Source organism: Alligator mississippiensis, chromosome 8 (genome assembly GCF_030867095.1).
Source record: "Alligator mississippiensis isolate rAllMis1 chromosome 8, rAllMis1, whole genome shotgun sequence".
NCBI lineage: Eukaryota > Metazoa > Chordata > Crocodylia > Alligatoridae > Alligator > Alligator mississippiensis.
The window spans coordinates 35,374,678-35,387,778 of record NC_081831.1 but is presented as its reverse complement, the minus strand read 5'-3'; the positions used below and the strand labels follow the sequence as shown (position 1 = coordinate 35,387,778).

Below are 13,101 nucleotides of genomic sequence, written 5' to 3'. Positions count from 1 at the left end.
CCAGAGAGTGGTGGTGAATGAGTTGGTATCGACCTGGAAAGATGTGGGCATTGGAGCCCCATAGGGCTCAGTCTTTGGACCTGTGCTGTTCAATGTCTTCATCAGTGACTTGGATGACGGCATGGAAAGGACTGTGTCCAAATTTACAGATGATACCATATTATGGGGTAAAGTTAACACACTAGAGGGTAGGGAAAGAATCTTGGCGGATCTGGACAGGGTGGAAAAGTGGGCAGAGCAGAATAGGATGCAGTTCAACAAGGAGAAGTGCAAGGTGCTGCACCTAGGGAGAAGGCATCACCAGCAAACGTACACAGTCCACCTCTGCCTCAGCCCCTGGGCCCGTTTTAAGCACGTGGCCACTAGGCTCCATGCCAGCTGAGATAGCCTTCTCCAGCCATGTGATGTCAGCCATTTTAATTTAGACTGGCTATTAGAAAAAAGTTTTTTACGGTGCGTGTTTCCAATGTCTGGAACAAACTCCCCCCAGAGGTGGTGCAAGCACCTACTCTGGATTCCTTCAAAAACAGCTGAACTTATTTCTTGCTGGGGTCACTTGATCCCAGCTGACTTCCCACCTATGGGGGGGATGGGGGGAGGCTGGACCCGATGATCTCTTGAGGTCCCTTCCAGCCCCTAATGTCAATGAAATCTATGAAATCTATTGTCCTAATGTTTCACTACATTTAGAAGAAGACATTATGTCATTTGTACTTTAATCCATTGATTTTTTTGAGGGCTAAACCACTCCTTTCATGGTGGGAAGGTGTTTTACATTGGGAAGGAAAAGTTTTAAGGGTTTTGGAAAGGGTGTTTGGGATTGCTATAGGGGAAGCTGAAATTGTGAAATAGTGGAGGGAGGAGTGGACTGTAAGTGTGCCTGAATGAAATCAAACAACCTGTAAGTAACGACATCTCTTTTCACAATGAAAATCTTGTTTGTACTTGTTTGTACTGCTGCTACCCCTATGTGTGTTTTCCTTTTTATGCCACGACTGAGAGTAATGACTGTGACTTCCTGTGTATTTGGAACACAATTATGGTATTACAGCAACATATATAATAATAGTAACTAAAGACAGTCTAAATTATATATGGCTAGTTTCTTTCCTATGTATTATCGATTGAGTAAATGTTAAAAAAGATAGCAACCACTGTATTGGAAAAGGTGGACGCAAAACTTGTATACCAGGTTTAATTTAAGTGGATTTCTATTAGATGATATCCATATTGCTTATACAAAATTAATTCTAGTCCTAAGAAAATATTTAATTTAAACATAGGAAAAAACCTTAACAAGGTAGGGGAATTTTTACAGGGTGCCATCAGGGTAGAAGAATGGTATTTAGAAAGTACTATATTAAGTGAAGAATTAAATTCTGGCCTTGACCTCTATAACTTTATAATCTTTATAACTTTATAACCTTTATAACTTCAAAAAGGATGTGACCAGCCTGGAGAGGGTTCAGAGGAGGGCCACTCGCTTGGTGAGAGGCCAGCAGGACAGGCCCTACGAGGAGAGACTGAAGGACCTGAACCTGAGGAGGGTGAGGGGGGACCTGGTGGCTGCCTACAAGCTCATCAGGGGAGATCAACAGCAAATAGGCAGAGCTCTTTTCTCCCCAGCACCACCTGGGGTGACAAGGAACAATGGTCATAAGCTGATGGAGAATAGGTTTAGGCTGGAGATCAGAAGGCAATATTTTACAGTTAGGGTGGCCAAAATCTAGAACCAGCTTCCCAGGGAAGTGGTTCTCACCCCTACCTTGGGCAAACTCAAGAGGAGGTTGGATGATCACCTGTCTGGGGTCTTGTGAACCCAGCATTCATTCCTGCCTGTGGCAGGGGGTCAGGCTAGATGATCTGTTCAGGTCCCTCCTGACCCTAGCTACTATGAAACTACTATGAAACTATGAAACTGATAATGTACAAAAGAATGCAGAATTTTAAAACATTTCCAGCTTGAGGAATCTTCTGTTAGGTAGTGAGCTATTTGCTTTATCTTCTTATATCTGCTGGCCTCTCAGTTTTCTATATATTTCTATACTTCGTTTTTGTGGAGTTTGAGAATGTATGATCTGTACTAAAATTACTATCTTTAAATTTAACTTGCCAAATTTAATTGGGAAGTTTACTGTGAATGGATCTGTTCCAGCTCTCACAGGTTCTAGACTTTCATCTGTTCAAATACAGGACTTTCAGCCCTTATATTTGAAGATATCTGCTCCTAGCCCTGCTAATCAACACCAATGTGAAATTAAGAAGACTATTGTCACCTTCACTGTTTTTTAGAATGCAGCAGTAAAATTAGTAAGCATTATATTAATGTCATATACAGCTAAAGTTTGAGGGAACTGAGACCAGCTGCACAAGTGCTGGGTTTTCTTTTTCATTGGGAAGGAGGATTTGAAAATATAGAAAGGGAAAGAGAACTTTATCTTGTTCTTTGGAAGAGCTAGTAGTAGGCCTGTGTGAACAGGGAAGTATTTAATTCAGATTCGGATTCAGCTGATTCAGAGGACAGTGATTTGATTCAGAGATTCAGATCACTGTTCTGAATTGATTCAGTCAAATTGGCTTCAGAAGATTCACCGCCGATTCGGAGAGATTCAGAGATTCGGCCATAGAGTATAATGGGGAATCACTGCAATACCTATAACTTTGTCATTTTTTGGCAGATTCAGACAAAATTGCAGGGGTGGTAGCCCCTCCTGAGGGCATGAAGCCTGCCAAGTTTCAAGGAGATAGGTGTCGGGGTATCTGGGAAACTGCACCTCAAAGTTTTGAAAACTCACGTCACGTATGTGTGTTAAGGCACAGTGGGGTGAAAACTTCAGGCATGGGCTGACAGTTTGGCTGCCTGAGATGCTTCTGGTGCTACTGTGCTAGTGCTCACTAAGTTATTTTATACCTGTTGTCATTTAAAGTGCTGGACCGAATTGAGGCTGTAGGGAAGGAGGAGGAGGCCTCATTGGGGCACACTACCGTGTTGTGTAGATGCCTCGGCGCCAGTGAGGGCATGCCTTAACAGAGGCACAATCACCCATGTCACAAGTTTTGCCTGTCAGCAGTCTGAGGTGCAGTTTCCCAGACCTCTCTGCACTGATCTCCTTGAAAGCTGGTAGGCTTCTTGGCCTCAGCAGGGGGTAGCATGCCTGAAGTTTTCACCCTGCTGCACCTTAACACACATGTGCAGCGTCACCCATGTCATGAGTTTTGCCTGTCACCAGCTTGAGGTTCAGTTTCCCAGAAATCCCTGCACCTATCTCCTTGAAACTTGGCAGGTGTCATGACCGCAGCATAGGCTACTATCCCTGCAACTTCCACCCCCCTGTGCCTTCACACTTACAAGTGACATGAGTTTTGCTTTCAAGACTTTGAGGTGCAGTTTCCCAGAATTCCCATTCACCTATCTCTTTGAAACCTGGCAGGCTCCATAGCCTCTGCAGGCACTACTATCCCCGAAAGTTTCATCCAAATCAGGTAAGAAATGACAAAGTTATAGGCAGTTTTGTGCTTCTAGCCTATGGGCGAAACGGTGTTGAACCCGAGCAGACTTGGGTGCTGGCGATGGCCCCAGCCAGCAGTGGCAGCCTGCTGTCATCCTGCATGCAGATCCAGGGACCTGTTCCCCCGGGAGGGCTGCAGGGCTGAGCCAGACTCCTCCTGGGGGGTGCGGACCCCCAGATCTGTGTACAGGATGACAGCAGGCTGCCACTGCCAGCTGGGGCCAGCGGCAGCACTAGTCTTCCCGGTGCTCAGCACAAGCTGTGCCAAGCACTAGTTCCAGCTGGCAGCTGTAGCCTGTTGTCATCCCGTACGCAGATCTGGGGGTCCGCACCCCCCAGGAGGAGTCTGGCACCGCCTCACAGTCCTCCCGGGGGGCACAGGCCTCCGGATCTGTGCGCAGGGTTTCAGCAGGCTGAAAATAAGGAGAGGGAGAGGGGAAGGACTGCTCTGATAGTGACATCTAGCTCCTGGTTTGATTCCCCAGCTCTCTGATCACTTTCCCCAGCTCTCTGATCATTTCCTCAGCTCTTCCTGGGGGGCATGGGCCCCCGATCTCTGCAAAGGGTTTCAGCAGGCTGCTGCTGGTCCCAGTGGCAGCAGCCTGTACCAAGTGCCAGGAAGACTGCCCCAGCCTGCAGCAGCAATCTGCTGAAACCCAGCATACAAATCTGGGGGCCCGCACCCCCTGGGAAGAGCTGGGGGAAGCAATCAGAGAGCTGGGTGCCACCTCCACTGCTGCTGGGTGGGCAGGGGTGCCTCGCCGTGGCAGTGCGGCCGGCATGGGGCTCCCAGCAGCAGCACTAAGCCTCCCCACCCCACTGTGCTGTGGGGCCCTTGCAGGGAGGGCAGCAGGACACGGAGCCCTGAGCCCGCAGAAGGCAGCCTGCATCCACCACACTGTCATAGGCTCTGCTTCAGCTGTGACACCCGCATGGGGAGGGGGTGGGAGGGAGCCAGGCTTCACGCTCCACTCCAGCCACAGCAGCCACTGCCTTCCATGGGCAACAGCCAGGGCTTAGGCACTGCTGGGAAAAGCAGGGGGCTCTGGGCCCTGGCCCTGGGACACCTGGGGCGGGCTTGGGGCTGCAGGTTAGGAGTGAGGGGTACTGAAAGGGCCAGGTAGCTCTGGGTTGGGAGTGAGGGGCCATGTTGAGGAAATGGGGTAATGTTGAGGAAAAGGTTGGGAAGCACTGCCCTAGATCATCCCTTGACACCTTAGGGTTTAAACTATGTCCCTTGGCTTTGCATTATTATTACCTAATCACTTGAGGCAGGAAAGAAGACAAGTCTGGAACAGCATAATTGATATTTCCCTGTGTAGCAGAAAACAGTAAAATGTACTTTATTTTTCCCAGAATCAGAATCCTAACATGGCTTCAGAAGACAAGCCTAGGCTTATAGCCAACAGTTCTCTGCACTATTTTCTCTGAGCAAGAACAAAGCAATCACATTTACAGTGCTCCCCACTATAGTGTACAATGCAAAAGTAACTCACAGTAGTTAGAGATCAGTAGATTTAACAAGTTTCTAATTTTATTTAGTAGAAAGACAAGCTTTTGATATAAGTGATACATGCCAGAAAATGTCAGCATAGCTGGGGTCTCATAGGAATGCTAGCCCCCTTGCACCTACTGAGGGAATTGAATTCTTGGAAAATCTGAATACCTTTTCCCAAATTTAAAAAAAAAGGTCCTCATCTTACATGGTTGCAATTGTTTTAAAACAGGCAAGTGTAACTTTGCCAACATGAGCATAAAGATGCTGAAGATGCAGCTTGGTACACCCATATTCTAGGGCTGATTTTCAAGTTCCACAGAACAAGTCTTCAAAGCAACTCTGATAGTTATCTCCTTAAAAAGTTTTGGGTCTTTTATTACATCTGTAATGGTCTCCATATCCCCATTTCTATGAAGTTTTAAAAATGTCTCTCCCTCTCTCTGGATCTGTTTCTACTTTTATTCCTAAGAGGTGAAACACAAGGTGGGAGTTGACACATTTTGTGTTTCATTAGAGCCTTTACATGTTGGTAAAAAGTCTTGCAACATAACATAGCAGGGATTGTGGGGAGGGGGCGGGGGAGGGAAAAAGGTATTAGCACCAAGATCTAGGACTTGAGACGAACCAAGAGAAAGTTCAGGTTGGTCCATTCATGTCTGACATATTCCTCAGCTATTCAGAACCACATACAATTGCTATATCTCCTCCCACTAGAAGCTTGGCATACAGTGATGTGAATAGGTGCTGCCAGTGCTTCCATTGCATTGCCAGCTTACTATATGGTGTCTCTTAGCAAGGTAAGGGTGGCAAGAAATCAAGATTTTTTTTCTAGAGGTCCCCCTTCTTGATAATTGTTCAGTAGCAAAGGATTCAACTTGATAAAAAATTCATCTTGTGACACAAATGGGTGGGAAGGGTAGGCTGGTGCTCCATACTCAGTGGCTACATTGTATAATCAATGCCTTGTCAGGAGACCTGGACTCCATTTTACAGCATATTCTGTAGTTTTGCATTTAAGCCAATCTGAGCACTTCTTTGACCATCTTTCCAACGCCATCATAGACCTCATGGATCGGGGCATTGCACATGAAGGCACTGGTAGTCACCAGCTTGTTCTTTGCATCTACATGAATCTCATTTATATGTTTGTTTACATGTTTACAGCCAAGTTCCTTCATGGTTTCAGCAGTCTTTGCATAGGGCCACCTAGAGGAAGAAGTGAGAGTAAACCAGATGCATGATGGGAGTCATAACAGAGGAAGACTCATCCAAAGACTTAATGGAAAAAAAAATTAATCATTAGGTGCCTCCCTGAAATAGAGATAGTGAAATAAGCATATGGCTACTACGAGAAAGCCAGGTCTTTGCCTGTGGCAAGGGAATGTCTCCATGGTCAAGGGAGTAAACTAAGCAAACTGTAACTACTTCTCCCTCCCTCAAAATGAATAAAAACCTTAAGTAAAATAAAAATTGAGGCCTTTAGGATCCTTTTGTGAAGCTCCAGAGAGCTACTTTCATCAAGCCCTAGGGGTTTAGTTATTAACCTAATGTTAAATGAAGTGACGTTCACCTCATTTCTTGACCCTTAGAGAATTCATCCCCATCTTTGAGGTCATGCCCAATGACATTCTTGGTCTGTTTAGGCAAGGAAATGGATGTAGTGATAGGATGTACCATAATTAGGTTTGTCAGTCAATAACCTGATGCTTTTCTTACCCCAGGATTGTGAGGGAGGTGGAACACTGTGCTGCATAGGTATCTCAAGATCAGACTGTGTATTAAACCTCTGTGGCACTTACTTCTCACATTCTGTGTCATGTCCAACAGTCAGCTCGCATCCTGGGAAGATTTTGGCTGCCAGCACTGGGGAAATGCAGCACAAGCCAATGGGCTTCTTGGCAGCATGGAATGCCTTCAGAGTGTCCTCCACTGCCTTGGAGACAGTGAAGTTCTTTCCCTCTACAGCCCAAGTACTAAGATTTTTGGCCACTCCAAAACCACCTAACAATGGGAAAATAAAAATTAAAAAATATATGATTACACGAGTTTAGATTTTCCTGTCAAGTCCACTATGATTATGTAGACTTAAAGCATGGTATCATTTATACACGTTAGAAAAACAGTACAAAACCACCACATCTGAATGCCTGAAATTTCCTCTTAGGCTGGGAAACAGTAGTGCAAAGGACCTTCATGGTCTCTCAGCAGAGTTAGCTGGAGATGTAGTAGTTCATTATCCATGAACCCACTCCTCATTCATTATCTTACTTTTCTGAAGTTGTCATGTAACATGTTGGTAGAATAACTTCTAATTCAGGCCTCATCCCTGATGTGTACTAGCGGAAGTCAATAGCCACATTTCCAGGGTTGGTCCGACTTTTCACCATTTGGTTTTATACTACATGTTCCCTGTATTTCCTGTCCCTACTAATGGACATCTTCCAGTTTTATGTCTTCCTCTTGTATCAAGCAAGAGAAGAAGAGCAAATGCTACTATAGTGAAATACTATTTAATATTCCCTTTCTCTCCCAAGAAAGCTCCTTTATTGCTACAGTTAAAATAACAGTCAAAGCAGATTGTGTGAAAGGAATGCCTTCTCTTTCCTGTCCTGCATTAAAACCCTCTCTTCATACTGAAATGATATGGTTCCTCTCCAGATCATCCTGGTGGACAGCTGCTCCTCAGGGTCACTAATATTTCACAAGCAGTTCTACCTGGTATGATCAGAGCATCCAATTCCTTGACATTCAGTTTGGCCAGGTCTTTGATGTTGCCTCTAGCAATTCTGGCACTTTCAATCAGCACGTTTCGTTTCTCCTGAGTTGGCTGACCTTTCACGTGATCCACCACATGCATCTGGTCTATATCAGGAGCATAAAACTCTCCCTGGAATGAGAAGAATAACAAGGTTGTTACCCTGAGGCCCATTTTCTAAGCTGTATTATTAGATACTAGGTAGTGAACGGGGATGCTTTGGTTGCCATGTTTGTGAAGCTTTGATAGTGAAGGGCACAGCAGGAATATAGTGGTTCTCAGAACCACTGAAGCTACAAACAGCTGTCACATTATCCCAGGATAAACCATTTTATCTTGGGACAAAGTGCAATTGTTCAGACATCTACATCTATTATCTCAGGATAAATCATAAAAGGGTTCATGGCATAAGAAGGACTAACATTTTATCTTGGGACATCGCGAAGTACCTCTGAATGGCTATTTTGGGATTGCATCATTGAATCAATAGCAGAAAAGTGGCGGTCTATTCAGTCACTCATTAAACCCTGATTAGAAGAGTGATGTGTGTACACACCAGTCCTAGGATATTTATGATCCAGGAAAAAAAAAAACAGGCACAACTTACCCAGGGACAAGTGCAATGTCTGTTCCTAGCTTCACAGCTTAGATCATATCACAGAAACATAGACAATTAGAGTTGGAAGAGACCTCAGGAGGTCATCTAGTCCAACCCCCTGTTCAAAGCAGGACCATCCTCAACTAGATCATCCCAGCCAAGACTTTGTTTATGCAGGTCTTAAAAACCTCCAAGTGTAGACAGTCCATAACCTCTCTGGGTAACCTGTTCCAGTGTTTTACTACCCTCCTAATAAGAATGTTTTCCCTCATATAACCTAAACTTCCCTTGCTGCAACTTGAGATCATTGCTCCTTGTTCTGTCATCTGCTATCACTGGGAACAATCTAGCTCCATCCTTTTTATAACCACCCTTCAGGTAGTTGAAGGCTGCTATTAAATCCCCCCCCCCCCAGTCTTTGCTTCTGCAAACTAAATAAACCCAGTTGCCTCAGCCTTTCCTCAGAGTCATGTGCTCCATCCCCCTAAACATTTTCATTGCCTTTTGCTGAAATCTCCAATTTGTCTATGTCCTTTCTGTAGTGACAGCCCCAAAACTGGACACAGTACTCCAGATATGGCCTCACCAGTGCCAAATAGAGGAAACTAATCACTTCCCTTGATTTGCTGGCAATGCTCCTATAAATGATGGCTTGTCACTACATTATCAATGGTTACTGTCAGAATATGCCACTTTTTAAACTTCTTGGGCATTGGGTTGAAGGAAGAAAGATTATACTAAAGCTGATGAAGTCCCAACTTTTATGTATCACATAATTACTAGACACAAGCATCAATAACAGGGTAAATCATGTAACTATTCATTTAGGGCCCAATCCTGGCACCATTTAAGTAATGGCAAAACTCTTCCTTGGCCTAGTGATGCTGGATAAAGCTCCAAGATCCTTAGCCCGTCAGAACATGATGTGTATTACTTAGGGCCAGTATTAAAGCAATATTAAAGCAACCGACTAAGAGCAGTCAGTTTCATAGCTGCTTTTAGTATGGTTGTCTAGTAAAGAGGAGGGACATGGTAGTGAACCCTTGCTTGAGGTCCTCAGCAGGTAAACCTCACTCCTGTTATTACTGATGTTATAGTCCAGAGTAACTCCCTTGATTTTTCCCTGAGATCACAGCTGATTTCACACTTCTATAACATCTTCCTTCAGAGGCTCTACGGACCACTGTGGGACAGGGAAAGTAGTGCTATCCCCATCTTTGATGGAGGAAGGAAAGAAAACATAGAGATGATGTGACTTTTCCAACATCACACAGAAAATCAGTGGTAAGATCAGGAGAAGAACTTATCTCATCCTGTTTCAGTGTCTCTGAAGAAGACCACTGGGTGTTCAGAAGTAGAATCCAGGTGAGTATCACACAGTAGGGTTGGTCCCTCTGAGCTTGCCCATTTCTTTGCAATAGGAGTTACCTGGCAAGTCCCAGTTACTGCTGGGTTCAGAATTCTGGGCCCATGCTAAAGCCACTCATTGGTTCATGATTTCTCAGTGTGGGGAAACTACCAGCACTAACACTGTGGCAAAACTCTGCTCTCAGTTACACTAGTGGAAGTCCAAAATAGCTACCCAAGCTATATACTGCAATAAAAATGACATAACAGTGGACATAACTACACATGCGCATTTAGTGCACAGTAGTTGAAATTACTGCACAGCACAGGTACATGTCTACACATGCACACCCATACTGAACAGTAAATATGGTTTACTGACCTGAGCGTAAATTTGAGACCTGCATCATGCAGGTCTCAAATTTGAGCCCGATTGGGTACTGCGCAGTAATGAATGTGTAGACTGTGTAATGCACTATATGTGTGGAATGACTTGGGACTAACTTTGCACGTGTAGATGCTGGCCTATTAATGGCAGTAACTTAATGCGCAGTAAATTTAAGCCAGTGTAAATGCACGTGTAGACATGCCCAGTGTGGAGGGAAAAAAAATCAGACCCATTGACTTCAGAGGAACTCCACCCTTGTATGTGTGAAGTGGCTTCCCTGAAGAGAGGGAAGAAATCCAGAGTTACAGGGCATGTCTACATGTGGCCATATGGTACCATTGTTACTGTGCGGTCATTTAGTATTACTAAATGACCGCGCAGTAACAGCCCAAACTGCATGGTGCCAGCTGCACTGTTATTTTTAGCTGCTACATCTCCATAGCAGCATACTATAATGACAGACTGCATTGCTACAGCAAAGTAACTGCGGCGCCACAGTTTTTGCTGGTCATCACTATGTCGGCATAGCGTGTTGCTATGGTGACGTAGCATCACATGTAAACACGCCCACAGTAGCGTAAGTGAGCAGAATCTGGCACACTCTTCTCATGTTTGTGGGGAGAGGGAGAAGGAGGACTATTACCCTCTCCTTCGTGAAAAACTAACAATAATAATAATAAAAAAAACCAAGAACAGATTATTCTTCCTATCAGATTACTACAATGTGTTGGAAAAACTTGGATTTTCTTCTGCTGCAAAGAGATTTTCTATGTGACAGTTAGTATGGAACAAAAGAGAGGGAAGTTCAGTTACATAAAGATTGGGAGCCGTTACACTAACTTCCTACCAGGAAAGGGGAAAAAAAACCCCTTTCAATGTATTGAGTGAAAAGTATGCCAGTTTCCTCCATTAGAGGGCTCCTTCGCTTAAGGCATGGGGAAGCAGACCGCTCTAAGCACCGGGAAGGGAGACTGAATGCAGAAGAAATGAAGGAGTGAAAAACAAGAGGAGCAAGTGCAGCTTTTGAAAGGGTTCCATTGTTTAAATGAATGAGAACAGGTATCCGGATACTTCTGGAATTAGATGGGTTGGACCCTCAGCTGGTATAAATCAGCATTGGTCCATTGACAACAGAATCACAGAGAGTTATGGCAATGGAGAGTCTGGCCAGATATGTCAGCTTCAAAGGGTGACATCACACAATATTTCTTTCCCTCGGCAATCAGTGCAATTCAGGTTCAGTTACCAAAGCAGCTTCTTGGTCGCTGCTGGGTTGTTTTACACTGTTTCAGTTTAACCAGCAAGAGCCATTCGAGTGGATTCTGTTTTTATGTTTTATGTTCAAAAACAGAATTTAAAAAAAGAATGTGCATGAAACAGACATGGAAGTGCCAAAGGAGGAAATGTCTAGGCCACAAGGAAAACGGAGCTACGGTGTTGCAGGAGAGACACATATTTAAGGAAGCTGCTTACAGATTTACAGAGAGACAGCACAGAGCTCAGTCAGATTCTTTGTATTGCAGGGGTTCTGGATATTTTAAGGGGATAACAATCTATGCTTGTATTATTGTGCCCATCACCATTGTGTCTGATCACTCTCACAGCCAAAGGAACCAGCACCTAACCTTGGAGAAGACTGTGTGACTTCCTTCTCCAGTGATCAGCAAAGATGCTCAGATCCCCAAACTGCATCTGGCAATAGGGGTATGGTAAAGAGCAGAACAAGGCAAGAGGATTTGTAGAAGAGACAAAACTGGTCACCAGAGCCAGTATGTTTCTTACCTGTGCCCCCTCCCTGCTGAGATGCACCAGCACAGCAGAAGACTCATGGATTTCGCTGCCATCATATACACCACAGCCAGCCAAGACAATGGCCACCTTCTTGCCCATGTTCAGAGTCAGAGTAGGTGGATTTTCATGGGAGGCTGGAGTTAATATGTCTTGCTGTTCACTGCCCTGAGCCTTTTATAGCAGGTGATCCCATCCCAGGAGCAGGTGGGGCTATCTGGGTTGGGCAAGAGGCGTTTTACTGGCAGGAAACTTTCCATTTCCCTGAGACAGGTATAAATGTTGTTTGTTTCCATAATCAGGTGCTACCGCTCCAAGGTGCCTTGCCCCAAGGGGAATCCCCCATTGACCTGAGCTGTTCAGCTCAGCAGCTGTGTTGCTTTCCTTTCTTCAATCAATTTTCTACTATATTGAAAGCTAATGCACAGAGACATATTTATGTGCAGTGGGATTTAACTGAGGCACTAACTGACCAAAATTAATTCCTAGTTTAATCCCATTCAGGACACTGAGTTATGCAAGGGGTGGATTCAGGTCCTACACTTTTTAACCCTTTGTTGCACAAGTAGTAGTGCTCTTTTAACAGATTTTCCTTTTCCTTTGTTAAAAGTTCTCAGGTTTCAGCTGCTATATCCAAACAACATAAATTCTTCAGACAAACATATTAGTTTTATGGATTTGGGGCCCACAGTTTAGAAACAAAGAGCTCAATCCACTGCACCATTTTTATACCATTGATGGCAGTAACAGTGATATTACAGAGTGACAAATTTGGCCCAAGATCCTGAAACATCCTCCAATCCAGAAAAAGATTATCTTAATGCACCTGCCATTATTTCATTTTACTGGGTGCCCTCTGGGTTTTGAGGCTCATAAATTCTCTTGCCATAAAGGAAGGTGAGTCTCATGTGACACGGCTGAACACTACCGAAGCTTCACACAGCCCTACAGTCTTCTGAGATTAGCAATAAAACACTTTTTATTTGATCTTTATCATCCCATTGAGACAGTGTATGACACCTATCCTTTATTTAAAAAATATATGTTTTGGGGGAGCACTTTGTTTATGCACACAGGCACACAGTGCCTTCCCATCACCACACATAAGCATCTGCAGTTATTACCAGCATTTCTTAAAAACCAGTGATGTCAAGCACCAGGTGTTTACATGTTACCGCTGGGAATATCCAACAAACTTCTAACGCATATGAAACTGAA

General features: G+C 44.3%; 1 protein-coding gene across 1 annotated transcript; it reads right to left on the bottom strand.

Moving 5' to 3' along the window:
* Nucleotides 1-5,021: 5,021 nt before the first annotated feature.
* On the bottom strand, nucleotides 5,022-12,041 carry LOC102562844 (glutamine amidotransferase-like class 1 domain-containing protein 3, mitochondrial). The gene is made up of 4 exons (XM_019481854.2): nucleotides 11,878-12,041; nucleotides 7,723-7,894; nucleotides 6,807-7,008; nucleotides 5,022-6,213 (listed from the first exon to the last, which is right to left on the bottom strand). Exons 1-4 carry the CDS (start codon nucleotides 11,983-11,985, stop codon nucleotides 6,021-6,023), a joined length of 675 nt encoding a protein of 224 aa, XP_019337399.1. The 5' UTR covers nucleotides 11,986-12,041; the 3' UTR covers nucleotides 5,022-6,020.
* Between the last annotated feature and the right edge of the window lie 1,060 nt (nucleotides 12,042-13,101).

Bases quoted from the DNA above. Each gene is read 5' to 3' on its own strand.
- LOC102562844 (XM_019481854.2), bottom strand. From the start codon at position 11,985: ATGGGCAAGAAGGTGGCCATTGTCTTGGCTGGCTGTGGTGTATATGAT. The intron at 7,895-11,877 runs GTAAGAAACATA...TTCTCATTCCAG, and splicing joins TCAGCAGGGAGGGGGCACAG to GGAGAGTTTTATGCTCCTGA. The intron at 6,214-6,806 runs GTAAGTGCCACA...TTCTTCCTCTAG, and splicing joins CATGACACAGAATGTGAGAA to GTGGCCCTATGCAAAGACTG.